The sequence below is a fragment of the Scyliorhinus torazame genome, chromosome 4 (assembly GCF_047496885.1).
Source record: "Scyliorhinus torazame isolate Kashiwa2021f chromosome 4, sScyTor2.1, whole genome shotgun sequence".
In the NCBI taxonomy this organism is placed as follows: domain Eukaryota; kingdom Metazoa; phylum Chordata; class Chondrichthyes; order Carcharhiniformes; family Scyliorhinidae; genus Scyliorhinus; species Scyliorhinus torazame.
The window spans coordinates 75,745,843-75,771,310 of NC_092710.1; the positions used below are offsets into that span (position 1 = coordinate 75,745,843).

The 25,468-nt window shown below is 53.1% G+C and overlaps 1 protein-coding gene across 2 annotated transcripts in view; it reads left to right on the plus strand.

The window, feature by feature from the left end:
- The window catches only part of LOC140410310 (V-type proton ATPase catalytic subunit A-like), a 179,651-nt gene that overhangs the window by 56,193 nt on the left and 97,990 nt on the right, over nucleotides 1-25,468 (plus strand). For both annotated transcript variants that reach the window (XM_072498292.1, XM_072498293.1), the window contains 4 exons: nucleotides 18,893-19,021; nucleotides 19,171-19,385; nucleotides 20,697-20,834; nucleotides 21,280-21,431. In XM_072498292.1, coding sequence (XP_072354393.1) covers nucleotides 18,893-19,021; nucleotides 19,171-19,385; nucleotides 20,697-20,834; nucleotides 21,280-21,431 — 634 coding nt within the window. The remainder of the gene's footprint in view (nucleotides 1-18,892; nucleotides 19,022-19,170; nucleotides 19,386-20,696; nucleotides 20,835-21,279; nucleotides 21,432-25,468) is intronic.

Genomic DNA, 25,468 nt, shown 5'->3' on the forward strand with positions numbered 1-25,468 from the left:
CCTGTTAATACCTCTCCCTCTCAATGCTAAGTTGTTCAAATCAATCACAAAGCACCCCCATGATTTCTATACATAATCCTTCTCCTTAATGACACAGATGCAAAGTAATCATTTAAAACCCCACCAATATCTTCCAGTTCCACACACAAATTGCCACTTTGGTCCCGAATGGTCCCTAATCCTACCCTGGTCATTCTCTTTACCGTAATAAAACAACTTTGGAGTTTCCTTTGTTTTACCCGCCAGTGTTTAACATGACCCCTCTTCGTTCCCCTAATTTCTTTCTTAAGTAACCCCCTGCACATCCTATATTTCTCCCGGGCTTCCACTGTTTTAAGCCCTCGGTATCTGCCACAATCCTCCCTTTTTTCCCCTTATCCAATCCTGGCTATCCCTTGACACCCAGGGTTCTCTGAACTTATTGCTCCATCCTTCACTATCAGGGGAATATGATGGACCTGTCCTCTCTCCATTTGCATTTTGAAATAATCTCACTGCTCTGATGTAGATCTTCCCACAAGTAGCTGCTCCCAGTTAACTTTCGACAAATTCTGGGCGTGATCGAACCCAGTGGGAACTACGTCCCATGGCGAGAACGTTTAGCTGCCCGTTTCCCGGCACCCGTGACGCCAAGAAACACAACGCTATCTAACGTAGCTCCGGTTAGATACGGGGCCCTCAGAGGAGAACACGGAGTTGAGGCCGCGCTTAGTCTTGTTTCCTGCATTGAAGAGCCCTACTCACTGAAACTTCTCGGGGTAGGGAGAGAGAAGGGCGCCATTTTTAAATGCTACCCCCAATCTGTCGAGCCCTTGATGTGACCCCTGAACCTCCCCCTCCCCCCCAGCCTGAGCTCACTGTAAGGGGGTCCTCAGAATTACCCATGAGTGCCGTCCCGTCTGGTCCCGGTTTGTGGAGACCACTGAACAGTTCTCGCCCGTGGTCTCCGAGGTGAAGGGGATTGATCCCAATGCCTTGGTTACCTCGTGAAACTGCACATTAGAGTGAGACTAGCTGTCTCGCTTGAATATACAGATTTGCCAAAAATTGATCCCACCCACTTAATTGGCTGACTTAATTGGTCTGGCAAGATCGCGTTTGATCTCATGAGGCGTGGCGAGTCGGCTAGATCCCAGAAGGGGGGGGGTCTCTCAGCAGTTAACGGCCACGCTGTGCAGTGCGACGTTGGTTTTCGGGTGCAGCGTGGCGTGGCCAGAAGTTCGCGACCCCTATCCTATTTTAATAAAATTGGGCCTCCCCCAATTAAGAAACCTAATTTCTGGTCTATCTTTCTCACTTTCCATAAATACCTTAAATATCACTGAGTTATGGTCACTGTTTCCAAAATGCTCCCCATTGAAACTTCACCCATTTGCCTGGCATCGTTTCCAAAAACGAGATCCAGCACTGCCATGTATTGGCAGAAAAAGCTCTGCTGGGTGCGTTTAACACTTCTGCCCCCTATTTTTCATTTTAAAATTTAGAGTGCCCAATTCATTTTTTCCAATTAAGGGGCAATTTAGCGTGGCCAATCCACCTAATCTGCTCATCTTTGGGTTGTGGGGGTGAGACCCACGCAGACACGGGGAGAATGTGCAAACTCCACACGGATAGTGATCCGGGGCCAGGATCGAACCAAGGTCCTCGGCGCCATGAGGCAGCAGTGCTAACCACTGCGCCGCCGTACTGCCACCGAATTCTGCCCCCAATAAGCCTTTGACACTTTGACTATCGGGGAAGCTGAAGTCCGCTATTATTATTACCCAATTTTCCTTACGATTCTCAGAAATCTGCACTTCTATCTCTCCGGTATCAGTGTACAGATATCTCCCTGAGAGAGGGAGACTGAGTGACACCAGTCAGTGTACAGATATCTCCCTGAGAGAGGTACTGAGAGACACCAGTCAGTGTACAGATATCTCCCTGAGAGAGGGACTGAGAGACACCAGTCAGTGTACAGATATCTCCCTGAGAGCGACTGAGAGACACCAGTCAGTGTACAGGTATCTCCCTGAGAGAGGGAGACTGGGTGACACCAGTCAGTGTACAGATATCTCCCTGAGAGAGGGAGACTGAGAGACACCAGTCAGTGTACAGATATCTCCCTGAGAGAGGTACTGAGAGACACCAGTCAGTGTACAGATATCTCCCTGAGAGAGAGGGACTGAGAGACACCAGTCAGTGTACAGATATCTCCCTGAGAGAGAGGGACTGAGAGACACCAGTCAGTGTACAGATATCTCCCTGAGAGAGAGACTGAGAGACACCAGTCAGTGTACCGATATCTCCCTGAGAGAGAGAGACTGAGAGACACCAGTCAGTGTACAGATATCTCCCTGAGGGAGAGAGACTGAGAGACACCAGTCAGTGTACAGATATCTCCCTGAGAGAGAGAGGGACTGAGAGACACCAGTCACTGTACAGATATCTCCCTGAGAGAGGGAGACTGAGAGACACCAGTCAGTGTACAGATATCTCCCTGAGAGAGAGAGACTGAGAGACACCAGTCAGTGTACAGATATCTCTCTGAGAGAGTGGGACTGAGAGACACCAGTCAGTGTACAGATATCTCTCTGAGAGAGAGGGACTGAGAGACACCAGTCATTGTACAGATATCTCCCTGAGAGAGAGGGACTGAGAGAAACCATTCGGTGTACAGATATCTCCCTGAGAGAGACGGACTGAGAGACACTAGTCAGTGTACAGATATCTCCCTGAGAGAGAGACTGAGAGACACCAGTCAGTGTACAGATATCTCCCTGAGAGAGAGACTGAGAGACACCAGTCAGTGTACAGATATCTCCCTGAGAGAGAGAGGGACTGAGGGACACCAGTCAGTGTACAGATATCTCCCTGAGAGAGAGAGTCTGAGAGACACCAGTCAGTGTACAGATATCTCACTGAGAGAGAGAGGGACTGAGGGACACCAGTCAGTGTACAGATATCTCCCTGAGAGAGAGGGACTGGGAGACACCAGTCAGTGTACAGATATCTCCCTGAGAGAGAGGGACTGAGAGACACCAGTCAGTGTACAGATATCTCCCTGAGAGAGAGGGACAGAGAGACACCAGTCAGTGTACAGATATCTCCCTGAGAGAGAGGGACTGAGAGACACCAGTCAGTGTACAGATGTCTCCCTGAGAGAGAGAGACTGAGAGACACCAGTCAGTGTACAGATATCTCCCTGAGAGAGAGAGAGACTGAGAGACACCAGTCAGTGTACAGGTATCTCCCTGAGAGAGAGGGACTGAGAGACACCAATCAGTGTACAGATATCTCCCTGAGAGAGAGGGACTGAGAGACACCAGTCAGTGTACAGATATCTCCCTGAGAGAGAGAGACTGAGAGACACCAGTCAGTTTACAGATATCTCCCTGAGAGAGAGACTGACACGAGTCAGTGTACAGATATCTCCCTGAGAGGTGGACTGAGAGACACCAGTCAGTGTACAGATATCTCCCTGAGAGAGAGGGACTGCGAGACACCAGTCAGTGGACAGATATCTCCCTGAGAGAGAGACTGAGAGACACCAGTCAGTGTACAGATATCTCCCTGAGAGAGGGACTGAGAGACACCAGTCAGTGTACAGATATCTCCCTGAGAGACAGGGACTGAGAGACACCAGTCAGTGTGCAGATATCTCCCTGAGAGAGAGGGACTGAGAGACACCAGTCAGTGTACAGATATCTCCCTGAGAGAGAGGGACTGAGAGACACCAGTCAGTGTACAGTTTTCTCCCTGAAAGAGGGGAACTGAGAGATACCAGTCAGTGTACAGATATCTCCCTGAGAGCGAGGGACTGAGAGACACCAGCCAGTGTACAGATATCTCCCTGAGAGAGAGGGACTGAGAGACACCAGTCAGTGTACAGACATCTCCCTGAGAGAGAGGGACTGAGTGACACCAGTCAGTGTACAGATATCTCCCTGAGAGAGAGGGACTGAGAGACACCAGTCAGTGTACAGATATCTCCCTGAGGGAGAGAGACTGAGAGACACCAGTCAGTGTGCAGATATCTCCCTGAGAGAGAGGGACTGAAATACACCAGTCAGTGTACAGATATCTCCCTGAGAGAGAGGGACTGAGAGACACCAGTCAGTGTACAGATATCTCCCTGAGAGAGAGAGACTGAGAGACACCAGTCAGTGTGCAGATATCTCCCTGAGAGAGAGGGACTGAGAGACACCAGTCAGTGTACAGATATCTCCCTGAGAGAGAGGGACTGAGAGACACCAGTCAGTGTACAGGTATCTCCCTGAGAGAGAGTGACTGAGAGACATCAGTCAGTGTACAGATTTCTCCCTGAGAGAGAGCGACTGAGAGACACCAGTCAGTATACAGATATCTCCCTGAGAGGGTGACTGAGAGACACCAGTCAGTGTACAGATATCTCCCTGAGAGAGAGACTGAGAGGCACCAGTCAGTGTACAGATATCTCCCTGAGAGAGTGACTGAGAGACACCAGTCAGTGTACAGATATCTCCCTGAGAGAGAGACTGAGAGACACCAGTCAGTGTACAGAAATCTCCCTGAGAGAGAGGGACTGAGAGACACCAGTCAGCGCACAGATATCTCCCTGAGAGAGAGACTGAGAGACACCAGTCAGTGTGCAGATATCTCCCTGAGAGAGAGGGACTGAGAGACACCAGTCAGTGTACAGATATCTCCCTGAGAGAGAGGGACTGAGAGACACCAGTCAGTGTACAGGTATCTCCCTGAGAGAGAGTGACTGAGAGACATCAGTCAGTGTACAGATTTCTCCCTGAGAGAGAGCGACTGAGAGACACCAGTCAGTATACAGATATCTCCCTGAGATAGTGACTGAGAGACACCAGTCAGTGTACAGATATCTCCCTGAGAGAGAGACTGAGAGGCACCAGTCAGTGTACAGATATCTCCCTGAGAGAGTGACTGAGAGACACCAGTCAGTGTACAGATATCTCCCTGAGAGAGAGACTGAGATGCACCAGTCAGTGTACAGATATCTCCCTGAGAGAGAGGGACTGAGAGACACCAGTCACCGCACAGATATCTCCCTGAGAGAGAGGGACAGAGAGACACCAGTCAGTGTACAGATATCCCCCTGAGAGAGAGGGACTGAGAGACACCAGTCAGTGCACAGATATCTCCCTGAGAGAGAGACTGAGATACACCAGTCAGTGTACAGATATCTCCCTGAGAGAGAGGGACTGAGAGACACCAGTCAGCGCACAGATATCTCCCTGAGAGAGAGGGACAGAGAGACACCAGTCAGTGTACAGATATCCCCCTGAGAGAGAGGGACTGAGAGACACCAGTCAGTGCACAGATATCTCCCTGAGAGAGAGGGACTAAGAGACACCAGTCAGTGCACAGATATCTCCCTGAGAGAGAGGGACAGAGAGACAGCAGTCAACAAACAAAGAACAAAGAAATGTACAGCACAGGAACAGGCCCTTCGGCCCTCCAAGCCCGCGCCGACCATACTGCCCGACTAAACTACAATCTTCTACACTTCCTGGGTCCGTATCCTTCTATTCCCATCCTATTCATATATTTGTCAAGATGCCCCTTAAATGTCCCCATCGTCCCTGCTTCCACTACCTCCTCCGGTAGCGAGTTCCAGGCACCCACTACCCTCTGCGTAAAAAACTTGCCTCGTACATCTACTCTAAACCTTGCCCCTCTCACCTTAAACCTATGCCCCCTAGTAATTGACCCCTCTACCCTGGGGAAAAGCCTCTGACTATCCACTCTGTCTATGCCCCTCATAATTTTGTAGACCTCTATCAGGTCGCCCCTCAACCTCCTTCGTTCCAGAGAGAACAAACCGAGTTTATTCAATCGCTCCTCATAGCTTATGCCCTCCATACCAGGCAACATTCTGGTAAATCTCTTCTGCACCCTCTCTAAAGCCTCCACATCCTTCTGGTAGTGTGGCGACCAGAATTGAACACTATACTCCAAGTGTGGCCTAACTAAGGTTCTATACAGCTGCAACATGACTTGCCAATTCTTATACTCAATGCCCCGGCCAATGAAGGCAAGCATGCCGTATGCCTTCTTGACTACCTTCTCCACCTGTGTTGCCCCTTTCAATGACCTGTGGACCTGTACTCCTAGATCTCTTTGACTTTCAATACTCTTGAGGGTTCTACCATTCACTGTATATTCCCTACCTGCATTAGCCCTTCCAAAATGCATTACCTCACATTTGTCCGGATTAAACTCCATCTGCCATCTCTCCGCCCAAGTCTCCAGACAACCTAAATCCTGCTGTATCCTCAGACAGTCCTCATCGCTATCCGCAATTCCACCAACCTTTGTGTCGTCTGCAAACTTACTAATCAGACCAGTTACATTTTCCTCCAAATCATTTATATATACTACAAACAGCAAAGGTCCCAGCACTGATCCCTGTGGAACACCACTGGTCACAGCCCTCCAATTAGAAAAGCATCCCTCCATTGCTACCCTCTGCCTTCTATGGCCTAGCCAGTTCTGAATCCACCTTGCCAGCTCACCCCTGATCCCGTGTGACTTCAGTGTACAGATATCTCCCTGAGAGAGAGACTGAGAGACACCAGTCAGTGTACAGATATCCCCCTGAGAGAGAGACTGAGAGACACCAGTCAGTGTACAGATATCTCCCTGAGAGAGAGAGAGACAGAGAGACACCAGTCAGTGTACAGATATCTCCCTGAGATAGAGACTGAGAGACATCAGTCAGTGTACAGATATCTCCCTGAGAGAGGGACTGCGAGACACCAGTCAGTGTACAGATATCTCCCTGAGAGAGAGGGACTGAGAGACACCAGTCAGTGTACAGATATCTCCCTGAGAGAGAGGGACTGAGAGACACCAGTCAGTGTACAGATATCTCCCTGAGAGAGAGAGACTGAGAGACACCAGTCAGTGTACAGATATCTCCCTGAGTGAGAGAGACTGAGAGACACCAGTCAGAGTACAGATATCTCCCTGAGAGAGAGAGACTGAGAGACACCAGTCAGTGTACAGATATCTCCCTGAGAGAGAGGGACTGAGAGACACCAGTCAGTGTACAGATATCTCCCTGAGAGAGAGACTGAGAGACACCAGTCAGTGTACAGATATCTCCCTGAGAGAGAGGGACTGAGAGACACCAGTCAGTGTACAGATATCTCCCTGAGAGAGAGGGACTGAGAGACACCAGTCAGTGTACAGATATCTCCCTGAGAGAGAGACTGAGAGACACCAGTCAGTATATAGATATCTCCCTGAGAGAGGGACTGAGAGACACCAGTCAGTGTACAGATATCTCCCTGAGAGAGAGGGACTGAGAGACACCAGTCAGTGTACAGATATCTCCCTGAGAGAGAGACTGAGAGACACCAGTCAGTTTACAGATATCTCCCTGAGAGAGAGACTGAGAGACACCAGTCAGTGTACAGATATTTCCCTGAGGGAGAGAGACTGAGAGACACCAGTCAGTGTACAGATGCCGCCCTGAGAGAGAGAGACTGAGTGACACCAGTCAGTGTACAGATATCACCCTGAGAGAGAGGGACTGAGAGCCACCAGTCAGTGTACAGATATCACCCTGAGAGAGAGGGACTGAGAGACACCAGTCAGTGTACAGATATCTCCCTGAGAGAGGGACTGAGAGACACCAGTCAGTGTACAGATATCTCCCTGAGAGAGAGGGACTGAGAGACACCAGTCAGTGGACAGATATTTCACTGAGAGAGGAACTGAGAGACACCAGTCAGTGTACAGATATCTCCCTGAGAGAGAGAGACTGAGAGACACCAGTCAGTGTACAGATATCTCCCTGAGAGAGAGGGACTGAGAGACACCAGTCAGTGTACAGATATCTCCCTGAGAGAGAGGGACTGAGAGACACCAGTCAGTGGACTGATATTTCCCTGAGAGAGGGACTGAGAGACACCAGTCAGTGTACAGATATCTCCCTGAGAGAGAGACTAAGGGACACCAGTCAGTGTACAGATATCTCCCTGAGAGAGAGACTGAGAGACACCAGTCAGTGTCCAGATACCGCCCTGAGAGAGAGAGACTGAGAGACACCAGTCAGTATACAGATGCGACCCTGAGAGAGAGAGACTGAGTGACACCAGTCAGTGTACAGATATCACCCTGAGAGAGAGGGACTGAGTGACACCAATCAGTGTACAGATATCTCCCTGAGAGAGGGACTGAGAGACACCAGTCAGTGTACAGATATCTCCCTGAGAGAGAGAGACTGAGAGACACCAGTCAGTGTACAGATATCTCCCTGAGAGAGAGGGACTGAGAGACACCAGTCAGTGTACAGATATCTCTCTGAGAGAGAGGGACTGAGAGACACCAGTCAGTGTACAGATATCTCCCTGAGAGAGAGGGACTGAGAGACACCAGTCAGTGTACAGATATCTCCCTGAGAGAGAGAGACTGAGAGACACCAGTCAGTGTACAGATATCTCCCTGAGTGAGAGAGACTGAGAGACACCAGTCAGAGTACAGATATCTCCCTGAGAGAGAGAGACTGAGAGACACCAGTCAGTGTACAGATATCTCCCTGAGAGAGAGGGACTGAGAGACACCAGTCAGTGTACAGATATCTCCCTGAGAGAGAGACTGAGAGACACCAGTCAGTGTACAGATATCTCCCTGAGAGAGAGGGACTGAGAGACACCAGTCAGTGTACAGATATCTCCCTGAGAGAGAGGGACTGAGAGACACCAGTCAGTGTACAGATATCTCCCTGAGAGAGAGACTGAGAGACACCAGTCAGTATATAGATATCTCCCTGAGAGAGGGACTGAGAGACACCAGTCAGTGTACAGATATCTCCCTGAGAGAGAGGGACTGAGAGACACCAGTCAGTGTACAGATATCTCCCTGAGAGAGAGACTGAGAGACACCAGTCAGTTTACAGATATCTCCCTGAGAGAGAGACTGAGAGACACCAGTCAGTGTACAGATATTTCCCTGAGGGAGAGAGACTGAGAGACACCAGTCAGTGTACAGATGCCGCCCTGAGAGAGAGAGACTGAGTGACACCAGTCAGTGTACAGATATCACCCTGAGAGAGAGGGACTGAGAGCCACCAGTCAGTGTACAGATATCACCCTGAGAGAGAGGGACTGAGAGACACCAGTCAGTGTACAGATATCTCCCTGAGAGAGGGACTGAGAGACACCAGTCAGTGTACAGATATCTCCCTGAGAGAGAGGGACTGAGAGACACCAGTCAGTGGACAGATATTTCACTGAGAGAGGAACTGAGAGACACCAGTCAGTGTACAGATATCTCCCTGAGAGAGAGAGACTGAGAGACACCAGTCAGTGTACAGATATCTCCCTGAGAGAGAGGGACTGAGAGACACCAGTCAGTGTACAGATATCTCCCTGAGAGAGAGGGACTGAGAGACACCAGTCAGTGGACTGATATTTCCCTGAGAGAGGGACTGAGAGACACCAGTCAGTGTACAGATATCTCCCTGAGAGAGAGACTAAGGGACACCAGTCAGTGTACAGATATCTCCCTGAGAGAGAGACTGAGAGACACCAGTCAGTGTCCAGATACCGCCCTGAGAGAGAGAGACTGAGAGACACCAGTCAGTATACAGATGCCACCCTGAGAGAGAGAGACTGAGTGACACCAGTCAGTGTACAGATATCACCCTGAGAGAGAGGGACTGAGTGACACCAATCAGTGTACAGATATCTCCCTGAGAGAGGGACTGAGAGACACCAGTCAGTGTACAGATATCTCCCTGAGAGAGAGGGACTGAGAGACACCAGTCAGTGGACAGATATTTCCCTGAGAGAGGGACTGAGAGACACCAGTCAGTGTACAGATATCTCCCTGAGAGAGAGACTAAGGGACACCAGTCAGTGTACAGATATCTCCCTGAGAGAGAGACTGAGAGACACCAGTCAGTGTACAGATACCGCCCTGAGAGAGAGAGACTGAGAGACACCAGTCAGTATACAGATGCCGCCCTGAGAGAGAGAGACTGAGTGACACCAGTCAGTGTACAGATATCATCCTGAGAGAGAGGGACTGAGAGACACCAGTCAGTGTACAGATATCTCGCTGAAGAGGGACTGAGAGACACCAGTCAGTGTACAGATATCTCCCTGAGAGGGGGACTGAGAGACACCAGTCAGTGTACAGATATCTCCCTGAGAGAGAGGGACTGAGAGATACCAGTCAGTGTACAGATATCTCCCTGAGAGAGAGGGACTGAGAGACACCAGTCTGTGTACAGATATCTCCCTGAGAGAGAGACTGAGAGACACCAGTCAGCGTCCAGATACCTCCCTGAGAGAGAGGGACTGAGAGACACCAGTCAGTGTACAGATATCTCCCTGAGAGAGAGAGACTGAGAGACACCAGTCAGTGTACAGATATCTCCCTGAGAGAGAGGGACTGAGAGACACCAGTCAGTGTACTGATATCTCCCTGAGAGAGAGGGACTGAGAGACACCAGTCAGTGTACAGATATCTCCCTGAGAGAGAGAGACTGAGAGACACCAGTCAGTGTACAGATATCTCCCTGAGAGAGAGGGACTGAGAGACACCAGTCAGTGTACTGATATCTCCCTGAGAGAGAGGGACTGAGAGACACCAGTCAGTGTACAGATATCTCCCTGAGAGAGAGACTGAGAGACACCAGTCAGTGTACAGATATCTCCCTGAGAGAGAGAGACTGAGAGACAACAGTCACTGTACAGATATCTCCCTGAGAGAGAGAGACTGAGACACCAGTCAGTGTACAGATATCTCCCTGAGAGAGAGAGACTGAGAGACACCAGTCAGTGTACAGATATCTCCCTGAGAGAGAGAGACTGAGACACCAGTCAGTGTACAGATATCTCCCTGAGAGAGAGAGACTGAGCGACACCAGTCAGTGTACAGATATCTCCCTGAGAGAGAGGGACTGAGAGACACCAGTCAGTGTACTGATATCTCCCTGAGAGAGAGGGACTGAGAGACACCAGTCAGTGTCCAGATATCTCCCTGAGAGAGAGACTGAGAGACACCAGTCAGTGTACAGATATCTCCCTGAGAGAGAGAGACTGAGAGACAACAGTCACTGTACAGATATCTCCCTGAGAGAGAGAGACTGAGACACCAGTCAGTGTACAGATATCTCCCTGAGAGAGAGGGACTGAGAGACAGCAGTCAGTGCACAGATATCTCCCTGAGAGAGAGGGACTGAGAGACACCAGTCACTGTCCAGATATCTCCCTGAGAGAGAGACTGAGAGACACCAGTCAGTGTACAGATATCTCCCTGAGAGAGAGGGACTGAGAGACACCAGTCAGTGTACAGATATCTCCCTGAGAGAGAGACTGTGAGACACCAGTCAGTGTACAGATATCTCCCTGAGAGAGAGGGACTGAGAGACACCAGTCAGTGTACAGATATCACCCTGAGAGAGAGTCTGAGAGACACCAGTCAGTGTACAGATATCTCCCTGAGAGAGAGACTGAGAGACACCAGTCAGTGTACAGATATCTCCCTGAGAGAGAGACTGAGAGACACCAGTCAGTGTACAGATATCTCCCTGAGAGAGAGAGGGACTGAGGGACACCAGTCAGTGTACAGATATCTCCCTGAGAGAGAGAGTCTGAGAGACACCAGTCAGTGTACAGATATCTGCCTGAGAGAGAGGGATTGAGAGACACCAGTCAGTGTACAGATATCTCCCTGAGAGAGAGACTGAGAGACACCAGTCAGTGTACAGATATCTCCCTGAGAGAGAGAGGGACTGAGGGACACCAGTCAGTGTACAGATATCTCCCTGAGAGAGAGGGACTGGGAGACACCAGTCAGTGTACAGATATCTCCCTGAGAGAGAGGGACTGAGAGACACCAGTCAGTGTACAGATATCTCCCTGAGAGAGAGGGACTGGGAGACACCAGTCAGTGTACAGATATCTCCCTGAGAGAGAGGGACTGAGAGACACCAGTCAGTGTACGGATATCTCCCTGAGAGAGAGACTGAGAGACACCAGTCAGTGTACAGATATCTCCCTGAGAGAGAGGGACTGAGAGACACCAGTCAATGTACGGATATCTCCCTGAGAGAGGGACTGAGAGACACCAGTCAGTGTACAGATATCTCCCTGAGAGAGTGAGACAGAGAGACACCAGTCAGTGTACAGATATCTCCCTGAGAGAGGGACTGAGAGACACCAGTCAGTGTACAGATATCTCCCTGTGAGAGAGGGACTGAGAGACACCAGTCAGTGTACAGATATCTCCCTGAGAGAGGGACTGAGAGACACCAGTCAGTGTACAGATATCTCCCTGAGAGAGAGGGACTGAGAGACACCAGTCAGTGTACAGATACCTCCCTGAGAGAGAGGGACTGAGAGACACCAGTCAGTGTACAGATATCTCCCTGAGAGAGAGGGACTGAGAGACACCAGTCAGTGGACTGATATTTCCCTGAGAGAGGGACTGAGAGACACCAGTCAGTGTACAGATATCTCCCTGAGAGAGAGACTAAGGGACACCAGTCAGTGTACAGATATCTCCCTGAGAGAGAGACTGAGAGACACCAGTCAGTGTCCAGATACCGCCCTGAGAGAGAGAGACTGAGAGACACCAGTCAGTATACAGATGCGACCCTGAGAGAGAGAGACTGAGTGACACCAGTCAGTGTACAGATATCACCCTGAGAGAGAGAGACTGAGTGACACCAATCAGTGTACAGATATCTCCCTGAGAGAGGGACTGAGAGACACCAGTCAGTGTACAGATATCTCCCTGAGAGAGAGAGACTGAGAGACACCAGTCAGTGTACAGATATCTCCCTGAGAGAGAGGGACTGAGAGACACCAGTCAGTGTACAGATATCTCCCTGAGAGAGAGGGACTGAGAGACACCAGTCAGTGTACAGATATCTCCCTGAGAGAGAGGGACTGAGAGACACCAGTCAGTGTACAGATATCTCCCTGAGAGAGAGAGACTGAGAGACACCAGTCAGTGTACAGATATCTCCCTGAGTGAGAGAGACTGAGAGACACCAGTCAGAGTACAGATATCTCCCTGAGAGAGAGAGACTGAGAGACACCAGTCAGTGTACAGATATCTCCCTGAGAGAGAGGGACTGAGAGACACCAGTCAGTGTACAGATATCTCCCTGAGAGAGAGACTGAGAGACACCAGTCAGTGTACAGATATCTCCCTGAGAGAGAGGGACTGAGAGACACCAGTCAGTGTACAGATATCTCCCTGAGAGAGAGGGACTGAGAGACACCAGTCAGTGTACAGATATCTCCCTGAGAGAGAGACTGAGTGACACCAGTCAGTATATAGATATCTCCCTGAGAGAGGGACTGAGAGACACCAGTCAGTGTACAGATATCTCCCTGAGAGAGAGGGACTGAGAGACACCAGTCAGTGTACAGATATCTCCCTGAGAGAGAGACTGAGAGACACCAGTCAGTTTACAGATATCTCCCTGAGAGAGAGACTGAGAGACACCAGTCAGTGTACAGATATTTCCCTGAGGGAGAGAGACTGAGAGACACCAGTCAGTGTACAGATGCCGCCCTGAGAGAGAGAGACTGAGTGACACCAGTCAGTGTACAGATATCACCCTGAGAGAGAGGGACTGAGAGCCACCAGTCAGTGTACAGATATCACCCTGAGAGAGAGGGACTGAGAGACACCAGTCAGTGTACAGATATCTCCCTGAGAGAGGGACTGAGAGACACCAGTCAGTGTACAGATATCTCCCTGAGAGAGAGGGACTGAGAGACACCAGTCAGTGGACAGATATTTCACTGAGAGAGGAACTGAGAGACACCAGTCAGTGTACAGATATCTCCCTGAGAGAGAGAGACTGAGAGACACCAGTCAGTGTACAGATATCTCCCTGAGAGAGAGGGACTGAGAGACACCAGTCAGTGTACAGATATCTCCCTGAGAGAGAGGGACTGAGAGACACCAGTCAGTGGACTGATATTTCCCTGAGAGAGGGACTGAGAGACACCAGTCAGTGTACAGATATCTCCCTGAGAGAGAGACTAAGGGACACCAGTCAGTGTACAGATATCTCCCTGAGAGAGAGACTGAGAGACACCAGTCAGTGTCCAGATACCGCCCTGAGAGAGAGAGACTGAGAGACACCAGTCAGTATACAGATGCCACCCTGAGAGAGAGAGACTGAGTGACACCAGTCAGTGTACAGATATCACCCTGAGAGAGAGGGACTGAGTGACACCAATCAGTGTACAGATATCTCCCTGAGAGAGGGACTGAGAGACACCAGTCAGTGTACAGATATCTCCCTGAGAGAGAGGGACTGAGAGACACCAGTCAGTGGACAGATATTTCCCTGAGAGAGGGACTGAGAGACACCAGTCAGTGTACAGATATCTCCCTGAGAGAGAGACTAAGGGACACCAGTCAGTGTACAGATATCTCCCTGAGAGAGAGACTGAGAGACACCAGTCAGTGTACAGATACCGCCCTGAGAGAGAGAGACTGAGAGACACCAGTCAGTATACAGATGCCGCCCTGAGAGAGAGAGACTGAGTGACACCAGTCAGTGTACAGATATCACCCTGAGAGAGAGGGACTGAGAGACACCAGTCAGTGTACAGATATCTCGCTGAAGAGGGACTGAGAGACACCAGTCAGTGTACAGATATCTCCCTGAGAGGGGGACTGAGAGACACCAGTCAGTGTACAGATATCTCCCTGAGAGAGAGGGACTGAGAGATACCAGTCAGTGTACAGATATCTCCCTGAGAGAGAGGGACTGAGAGACACCAGTCTGTGTACAGATATCTCCCTGAGAGAGAGACTGAGAGACACCAGTCAGCGTCCAGATACCTCCCTGAGAGAGAGGGACTGAGAGACACCAGTCAGTGTACAGATATCTCCCTGAGAGAGAGAGACTGAGAGACACCAGTCAGTGTACAGATATCTCCCTGAGAGAGAGGGACTGAGAGACACCAGTCAGTGTACTGATATCTCCCTGAGAGAGAGGGACTGAGAGACACCAGTCAGTGTACAGATATCTCCCTGAGAGAGAGAGACTGAGAGACACCAGTCAGTGTACAGATATCTCCCTGAGAGAGAGGGACTGAGAGACACCAGTCAGTGTACTGATATCTCCCTGAGAGAGAGGGACTGAGAGACACCAGTCAGTGTACAGATATCTCCCTGAGAGAGAGACTGAGAGACACCAGTCAGTGTACAGATATCTCCCTGAGAGAGAGAGACTGAGAGACAACAGTCACTGTACAGATATCTCCCTGAGAGAGAGAGACTGAGACACCAGTCAGTGTACAGATATCTCCCTGAGAGAGAGAGACTGAGAGACACCAGTCAGTGTACAGATATCTCCCTGAGAGAGAGAGACTGAGACACCAGTCAGTGTACAGATATCTCCCTGAGAGAGAGAGACTGAGAGACACCAGTCAGTGTACAGATATCTCCCTGAGAGAGAGGGACTGAGAGACACCAGTCAGTGTACTGATATCTCCCTGAGAGAGAGGGACTGAGAGACACCAGTCAGTGTCCAGATATCTCCCTGAGAGAGAGACTGAGAGACACCAGTCAGTGTACAGATATCTCCCTGAGAGAGAGAGACTGAGAGACAACAGTCACTGTACAGATATCTCCCTGAGAGAGAGAGACTGAGACACCAGTCAGTGTACAGATATCTCCCTGAGAGAGAGGGACTGAGAGACACCAGTCAGTGCACAGATATCTCCCTGAGAGAGAGGGACTGAGAGACACCAGTCAGTGTCCAGATATCTCCCTGAGAGAGAGACTGAGAGACACCAGTCAGTGTACAGATATCTCCCTGAGAGAGAGGGACTGAGAGACACCAGTCAGTGTACAGATATCTCCCTGAGAGAGAGACTGTGAGACACCAGTCAGTGTACAGATATCTCCCTGAGAGAGAGGGACTGAGAGACACCAGTCAGTGTACAGATATCACCCTGAGAGAGAGTCTGAGAGACACCAGTCAGTGTACAGATATCTCCCTGAGAGAGAGACTGAGAGACACCAGTCAGTGTACAGATATCTCCCTGAGAGAGAGACTGAGAGACACCAGTCAGTGTACAGATATCTCCCTGAGAGAGAGGGACTGAGGGACACCAGTCAGTGTACAGATATCTCCCTGAGAGAGAGAGTCTGAGAGACACCAGTCAGTGTACAGATATCTGCCTGAGAGAGAGGGATTGAGAGACACCAGTCAGTGTACAGATATCTCCCTGAGAGAGAGACTGAGAGACACCAGTCAGTGTACAGATATCTCCCTGAGAGAGAGAGGGACTGAGGGACACCAGTCAGTGTACAGATATCTCCCTGAGAGAGAGGGACTGGGAGACACCAGTCAGTGTACAGATATCTCCCTGAGAGAGAGGGACTGAGAGACACCAGTCAGTGTACAGATATCTCCCTGAGAGAGAGGGACTGGGAGACACCAGTCAGTGTACAGATATCTCCCTGAGAGAGAGGGACTGAGAGACACCAGTCAGTGTACGGATATCTCCCTGAGAGAGAGACTGAGAGACACCAGTCAGTGTACAGATATCTCCCTGAGAGAGAGGGACTGAGAGACACCAGTCAGTGTACGGATATCTCCCTGAGAGAGGGACTGAGAGACACCAGTCAGTGTACAGATATCTCCCTGAGAGAGTGAGACAGAGAGACACCAGTCAGTGTACAGATATCTCCCTGAGAGAGGGACTGAGAGACACCAGTCAGTGTACAGATATCTCCCTGTGAGAGAGGGACTGAGAGACACCAGTCAGTGTACAGATATCTCCCTGAGAGAGGGACTGAGAGACACCAGTCAGTGTACAGATATCTCCCTGAGAGAGAGGGACTGAGAGACACCAGTCAGTGTACAGATACCTCCCTGAGAGAGAGGGACTGAGAGACACCAGTCAGTGTACAGATATCACCCTGAGAGAGAGGGACTGAGAGACACCAGTCAGTGTACAGATATCTCCCTGAGAGAGAGAGACTGAGAGACACCAGTCAGTGTACAGATATCTCAGTGAGAGAGAGACTGAGAGACACCAGTCAGTGTACAGATATCTCCCTGAGAGAGAGGGACTGAGAGACACCAGTCAGTGTACAGATATCTCCCTGAGAGAGAGAGACTGAGAGACACCAGTCAGTGTACAGATATCTCCCTGAGAGAGAGAGAGACACCAGCCAGTGTACAGATATCTCCCTGAGAGAGAGAGAGACACCAGCCAGTGTACAGATATCTCCCTGAGAGAGAGGGACTGAGAGACACCAGTCAGTGTACAGATATCTCCCTGAGAGAGAGAGACTGAGAGACACCAGTCAGTGTACAGATACCTCCCTGAGAGAGAGACTGAGAGACACCAGTCAGTGTACAGATATCTCCCTGAGAGAGAGGGACTGAGAGACACCAGTCGGTGTACAGATATCTCCCTGAGAGAGAGACTGAGAGACACCAGTCAGTGTACAGATATCTCCCTGAGAGAGAGGGACTGAGAGACACCAGTCGGTGTACAGATATCTCCCTGAGAGAGAGAGACTGAGAGACACCAGTCAGTGTACAGATACCTCCCTGAGAGAGAGACTGAGAGACACCAGTCAGTGTACAGATATCTCCCTGAGAGAGAGAGACTGAGAGACACCAGTCAGTGTACAGATATCTCCCTGAGAGAGAGGGACTGAGAGACACCAGTCAGTGTACAGATATCTCCCTGAGAGAGAGAGACTGAGAGACACCAGTCAGTGTACAGATATCTCCCTGAGAGAGAGAGAGACACCAGCCAGTGTACAGATATCTCCCTGAGAGAGAGAGAGAGAGACACCAGCCAGTGTACAGATATCTCCCTGAGAGAGAGGGACTGAGAGACACCAGTCAGTGTACAGATATCTCCCTGAGAGAGAGAGACTGAGAGACACCAGTCAGTGTACAGATACCTCCCTGAGAGAGAGACTGAGAGACACCAGTCAGTGTACAGATATCTCCCTGAGAGAGAGGGACTGAGAGACACCAGTCGGTGTACAGATATCTCCCTGAGAGAGAGACTGAGAGACACCAGTCAGTGTACAGATATCTCCCTGAGAGAGAGGGACTGAGAGACACCAGTCGGTGTACAGATATCTCCCTGAGAGAGAGAGACTGAGAGACACCAGTCAGTGTACAGATACCTCCCTGAGAGAGAGACTGAGAGACACCAGTCAGTGTACAGATATCTCCCTGAGAGAGAGGGACTGAGAGACACCAGTCGGTGTACAGATATCTCCCTGAGAGAGAGGGACTGAGAGACACCAGTCAGTGTACAGATATCTCCCAGAGAGAGTCTGAGAGACACCAGTCAGTGTACAGATATCTCCCTGAGAGAGGGACTGAGAGACACCAGTTACTGTACAGATACCTCCCTGAGAGAGAGACTGAGAGACACCAGTCAGTGTACAGATATCTCCCTGAGAGAGGGACTGAGAGACACCAGTCAGTGTACAGATATCTCCCTGAGAGAGAGGGACTGAGAGACACCAGTCAGTGTACAGATATCTCTCTGAGAGAGAGGGACTGAGAGACACCAGTCAGTGTACAGATATCTCTCTGAGAGAGAGGGACTGAGAGACACCAGTCAGTGTACAGATATCTCTCTGAGAGAGAAGGACTGAGAGACACCAGTCAGTGTACAGATATCTCCCTGAGAGAGAGGGACTGAGAGACACCAGTCAGTGTACAGATGTCACCCTGAGAGAGGGACTGAGAGACACCAGTCAGTGTACAGATATCTCCCCGAGAGAGAGACTGAGAGACACCTGTCAGTGTACAGATATCTCCCTGAGAGAGGGACTGAGAGACACCAGTCAGTGTACAGATATCACCCTGAGAGAGAGGGGCTGAGAGACACTCCTCATATTTTCCTCTGTGTCTCTCCCTCCCCAGTCATCTTGGCATCCAACATGTCCGGTGCTGCCATGTACGAGTTGGTGCGAGTCGGCCACAGCGAGCTGGTGGGCGAGATTATCCGCTTGGATGGGGAAATGGCGACCGTCCAAGTCTACGAGGAAACCTGTATCCTTAGTTGGTGTTCTCTGCTGCGCGGGGGTGGGATGGGGTTCGGTGGGCCGTTACCGTTGGCCATCGATGTTAAGCCCTCGCTGGGTAGGCCGGGAGCCTGGATCTCTGCCGTGTTGACGTCCTGAACTGACTCCCCTCCCCAGCTGGTGTGTCAGTCGGCGACCCGGTCCTGCGGACAGAGAAGCCCCTCTCGGTGGAGCTGGGTCCCGGTATCATGGGCTCCATCTTTGACGGGATCCAGCGCCCCCTCTTCGACATCTGGCAGCTGACCAAGAGCATCTACATCCCGAGGGGGGTCAACGTCACCCCACTGCCCACGCACTCCAAGTGGGAGTTCACCCCAGATCCTCATATCAGGGTACGGAATGGGGGCGAGCAGTGCGGGAGAGGGTGAGAGAGAGAGTGCAGGAGGGAGGGAGGAATGGAGGTAGAGGTGGATAGAGAGGGGAGAGATGGAGGGGGAGAGGGCGAGAGACAGAGAGAAATGGAGGGAAGGGGAGAGTGAGTTAAAGAGGGGGAGAGACAGAGGTGGCAGAGAGAGAGAGAGAGGGGGACAGGGAGGAAGTGAGGCAGAGGAGGAGAGAGAGAAGTGGGGGGGGAGATGGGAGAGGGAGAGAGACAAAGGGAGGGGGAATGAGGAAGTGAGAAATGGGGAGAGATTGAGGGCGGAGGAGAGAGAAGGGAGAGAGCGAGAGGGCGGGAAAGGGTGGAAGGGAGGGAGAGATAGGGAGAAAGGGGAGGGAGAGAGAGTTGGAGGGAGGAAGATAGATGGGGTAATGGAGAGCTTTGACAGACCCTGAGAGAGAGTCAGAGAGATGTAAAGACAGGGACGGAGCGAGAGGAAGGGATGTATGAGGGTGACAGAGTTGGCGGGAGAGATAGAAAGTGTGTGACAGAATCGCAGGGAAAGATGGAGAGTTTGAAAGAGTTGAAGAGAGAGTGGTGCAAAGTTGGAGGGAAAGATGGTGAGAGGGTGACCGTCAGACAGAGAGATGGACAGAGAGATGGAGGGTGACAGGGTCAGAGTAGAGATGGAGAGAGTGTGACAGAGCCAGATGGAGAGATGCGGAGTGTGAAAGGGTCAGTGGGAGAGGTAGAGAATGTGACAGAGTCAGAGGGAAAGAAGGAGTCAGTATGACAGAACCGGATGGATAGAGTGTGAAAGAGTTGGAGGGAGAGAAATAGTGTGACAGAACCAGAGGGAGAGATGGAGAGTCACAGGGAAAGAAGACAGCCAGATGGAGAGATGGAGTAAGTGTGACAGAGCAAAGGGTGTGATGGAGTGAGTGTGACAGACCCAGATGGAGGGTTGGAGTGAGTGCGACAGAGCTGGAGGGAGGGATGGAATGAGTGTGACCGAGTTAGAAGAGGGATGGAAAGTGTGACAGATTTGGAGGGAAAGATGGAGAGAGTGTGACAGACTCAGATGGAGAGATTGAGAGTGGGTGACAGACACAGATGGAGAGATGGAGTGAGTTTGACAGAGCTGGTGGGAGGGATGGAGTGAGTGTGACCGAGTTGGAAGAGGGATGGAGAGTGTGACAGATTTGTAAGGAAAGATGGAGAGAGTGTGACAGATTTAGATGGAGAGATGGAGTGAGTGTGACAGAGCTGGAAGGAGCAGGCCAGCGTGCCCCCGCACTCACTGCGCCATTCTGTCCTTCCTCAGGTGGGCAGTCACGTGACGGGCGGAGATATTTACGCCTGGGTTTTCGAGAACTCGCTGATCAAACACCAGATTCTGATCCCTCCCAGGAGCAGGGGGACAGTCTCCTTCATTGCCCCTCCTGGGCACTACGACGTGACGGTGAGTATAACCCCTGTCTCCGAGCAGGAGACTGGGCAGCACGGTAACACAGTGGTTAGCACTGCTGCTTCACAGCTCCAGGGTCCCAGGTTCGATTCCGGCTTGGGTCACTGTCTGTGCGGAGTCTGCACATCCTCCCCGTGTGTGCGTGGGTTTCCTCCGGGTGCTCCGGTTTCCTCCCACAGTCCAAAGATGTGCAGGTTAGGTGGATTGGCCATGCTAAATTGCCCTTCGTGTCCAAAAAGGTTAGATGGGGTTATTGGGTTACGGGGATAGGGTGGCGGTGTGGGTTTCGGTAGAGTTGTCTTTCCAGGGGCCGGTGCAGACTGGATGGGCTGAATGGCCTCCTTCTGCACTGTGAATTCTGTGACTGTGTGAGCAGAGAGAGGGGTGTGTCTGACTGGCACCTGATTAACCTGCTTCTGAATCTCTCGCTCCCTCTCAGGATGTGCTGATGGAGCTGGACTTTGAAGGAGTGACAGAGCAGCTGACCATGGTCCAAGTATGGCCGGTGAGGCAGATCCGGCCAGTCTCTGAAAAGCTGCCCTCCAACTACCCCCTGCTGACAGGACAGCGCGTCTTAGATGCCCTTTTCCCGTGAGTTCTGGGTGTGGGTGGGCGAGTGGCGAGGGGTGCGATATCCAACTGTGTCCGTCTCCCTCAGTCTCACCCTATCTCTCACACTCTATAATATTCCCTCTCCTACCCCAATCCACTCAGTCCTCATCCCTCCCCAAACTGTGCGACTCCCCCCCCACCAAACTGTGCGACTCCCCCCCACCAAACTGTGCGACTCCCCCCCCAAACTGTGCGACTCCCCCCCCCAAACTGTGCGACTCCCCCCCACCAAACTGTGCGACTCCCCCCCACCAAACTGTGCGACTCCCCCCCACCAAACTGTGCGACTCCCCCCCCCATACTGTGCGACTCCCTCCCCACCAAACTGTGCGACTTCCCCCCCCACCAAACTGTGCGACTCCCCCCCACCAAACTGTGCGACTTCCCCCCCCAACAAACTGTGCGACTCCCCCCCCACCAAACTGTGCGACTCCCACGCCAACAAACTGTGCGACTCCCCCCCACCAAACTGTGCGACTCCCCCCCACCAAACTGTGCGACTCCCCCCCCCACCAAACTGTGCGACTCCCTCCCCACCAAACTGTGCGACTCCCCCACCACCAAACTGTGCGACTCCCCTCCCCACCAAACTGTGCAACTCCCCCCCCCCCACCAAACTGTGCGACTCCCCCCCACCAAACTGTGCGACTCCCCCCCACCAAACTGTGCGACTCCCCCCCCCCACCAAACTGTGCGACTCCCCCCCACCAAACTGTGCGACTCCCCCCCACCAAACTGTGCGACTCCCCCCCCCCACCAAACTGTGCGACTCCCCCCCCACCAAACTGTGCGACTCCCCCCCCACCAAACTGTGCGACTCCCCCCCCCACCAAACTGTGCAACTCCCCCCCCCCACCAAACTGTGCGACTCCCCCCCCCACCAAACTGTGCGACTCCCCCCCCCACCAAACTGTGCGACTCCCCCCCCCACCAAACTGTGCGACTTCCCCCCCCCCACCAAACTGTGCGATTCACCCCCCCACCAAACTGTGCGACCCCCCCCCACCAAACTGTGAGACTCCCCCCCCCACCAAACTGTGCGACTCCCCCCCACCAAACTGTGCGACTCCCCCCCACCAAACTGTGCGACTCCGCCCACCAAACTGTGCGACTCCCTCCCCACAAAATGTGCGACTCCCCCCCCACCAAACTGTGCGACTCCCCCACACCAAACTGTGCGACTCTCCCCCCCACCAAACTGTGCGACTCCCCCCCCACCAAACTGTGCGACTCCCCCCCCACCAAACTGTGCGACTCCCCCCCACCAAACTGTGCGACTCCACCCCCCCCACCAAACTGTGCGACTCCCCCCCCACCAAACTGTGCAACTCCCCCCCCACCAAACTGTGCGAATCCCCCCCCACCAAACTGTGCGACTCCCCCCCCACCAAACTGTGCGAATCCCCCCCCACCAAACTGTGCGACTCCCCCCCCCACCAAACTGTGCGACTCCCGCCCACCAATCTGTGCGACCCCCCCCCCACCAAACTGTGCGACTCCATCCCCACCAAACTGTGCGACTCCCCCCCCACCAAACTGTGCGACTCCCCCCCCACCAAACTGTGCGAATCCCCCCCCACCAAACTGTGCGACTCCCCCCCCCACCAAACTGTGCGACTCCCCCCCCACCAAACTGTGCGACTCCCCCCCCACCAAACTGTGCGAATCCCCCCCCACCAAATTGTGCGACTCCCCCCCCACCAAACTGTGCTACTCCCCCACCCACCAAACTGTGCGACTCCCCCCCCACCAAACTGTGCGACTCCCCCCCCACCAAACTGTGCGACTCCCCCCCCACCAAACTGTGCGACTCCCCCCCCCACCAAACTGTGCGACTCCCCCCCCCACCAAACTGTGCGACTCCCCCCCCACCAAACTGTGCGAAACTCCCCCCACCAAACTGTGCGACTCCCCCCCCACCAAACTGTGCGACTCCCTCCCCACCAAACTGTGCGACTCCCCCCCCCACCAAACTGTGCGACTCCCCCCCCACCAAACTGTGCGACTCCCTCCCCACCAAACTGTGCGACTCCCCCCCCCACCAAACTGTGCGAAACTCCCCCCACCAAACTGTGCGACTCCCCCCCCACCAAACTGTGCGACTCCCCCCCCACCAAACTGTGCGAAACTCCCCCCACCAAACTGTGCGACTCCCCCCCCACCAAACTGTGCGACCCTCCCCCCACCAAACTGTGCGACTCCCCAACCACCAAACTGTGCGACTCCCCCCCCCACCAAACTGTGCGACTCACCCCCACCAAACTGTGCGACTCCCCCCCACCAAACTGTGCGACTCCCCCCCCACCAAACTGTGCGACTCCCCCCCACCAGACTGTGCGACTCCCTCCCCACCAAACTGTGTGCCTCCCCCCCACCAAACTGTGCGACTCCACCCCACCAAACTGTGTGCCTCCCCCCCACCAAACTGTGCGACTCACCCCCACCAAACTGTGCGACTCCCTCCCCACCAAACTGTGCGACTCCCTCCCCACCAAACTGTGCGACTCCCCCCCCCACCAAACTGTGCGACTCCCCCCCCACCAAACTGTGCGACTCACCCCCACCAAACTGTGTGCCTCCCCCCCACCAAACTGTGCGACTCCCCCCCCACCAAACTGTGCGACTCACCCCCACCAAACTGTGCGACTCCCCCCCCACCAAACTGTGCGACTCCCCCCCACCAAACTGTGCGACTCCCCCCCACCAAACTGTTCGACTCCCTTCCCACCAAACTGTGCGACTCACCCCCCGCACCAAACTGTGCGACACCCCCCCACCAAACTGTGCGACTCCCCCCCCACCAAACAGTGCGACTTCCCCCCCCACCAAACTGTGCGACTCCCCACCCCACCAAACTGTGCCACTCCCCCGCACCAAACTGTGCGACTCCCTCCCCCCCCACCAAACTGTGCGACTCCCCCCCCACCAAACTGTGCGACTCCCCCCCCACCAAACAGTGCGACTCCACCCCCCACCAAACTGGGCGACTCCCCCCTCACCAAACTGTGCGACTCCCCCCCCACCAAACTGTGCGCCTCCCCGCCCCCACCAAACTGTGCGACTCCCCCCCACCAAACTGTGCGACTCCCCCCGCACCAAACTGTGCGACTCCACCCCCCACCAAACTGTGCGACTCCCCCCCCACCAAACTGTGCGACTTCCCCCCCCACCAAACTGTGCGACTCCCCACCCCACCAAACTGTGCCACTCCCCCCCACCAAACTGTGCGACTCCCCCCCCACCAAACTGTGCGACTCCCCCCACACCAAACTGTGCGACTCCCTCCCCCACCAAACTGTGCGACTCCCCACCCCACCAAACTGTGCGACTCCCCCCCCACCAAACTGTGCGACTCTGCCCCCCCCAACCAAACTGTGCGACTCCCCCCCCCCAAACTGTGCGACTCCCCCCCACCAAACTGTGCGACTCCCCCCCACCAAACTGTGCGACTCCCCCCCACCAAACTGTGCGATTCCCCCCCACCAAACTATGCGACTCCCCCCCACCAAACTGTGCGACTTCCCCCCCACCAAACTGTGCGACTCCCCCCCCCACCAAACTGTGCGACTCCCCCCCCCACCAAACTGTGCGACTCCCCCCCACCAAACTGTGCGACTCCCCCCCCACCAAACTGTGCGACTCCCCCCCCCACCAAACTGTGCGACTCCCCCCCACCAAACTATGCGACTCCCCCCAACCAAACTGTGCGACTCCCCCCCCCACCAAACAGTGCGACTCCCCCCCCACCAAACTGTGCGACTCCCCCCCACCAAACTGTGCGACTCCCCCCCCCACCAAACTGTGCGTCTCCCCCCCACCAAACTGTGCGACTCCCCCCCACCAAACTGTGCGACTCCCCCCCACCAAACTGTGCGACTCCCCCCCCACCAAACTGTGCGACTCCCCCCCCACCAAACTGTGCGACTCCCCCACCAAACTGTGCGACTCCCCCCCCACCAAACTGTGCGACTCCCCCCCCACCAAACTGTGCGACTCCCCCCCCACCAAACTGTGCT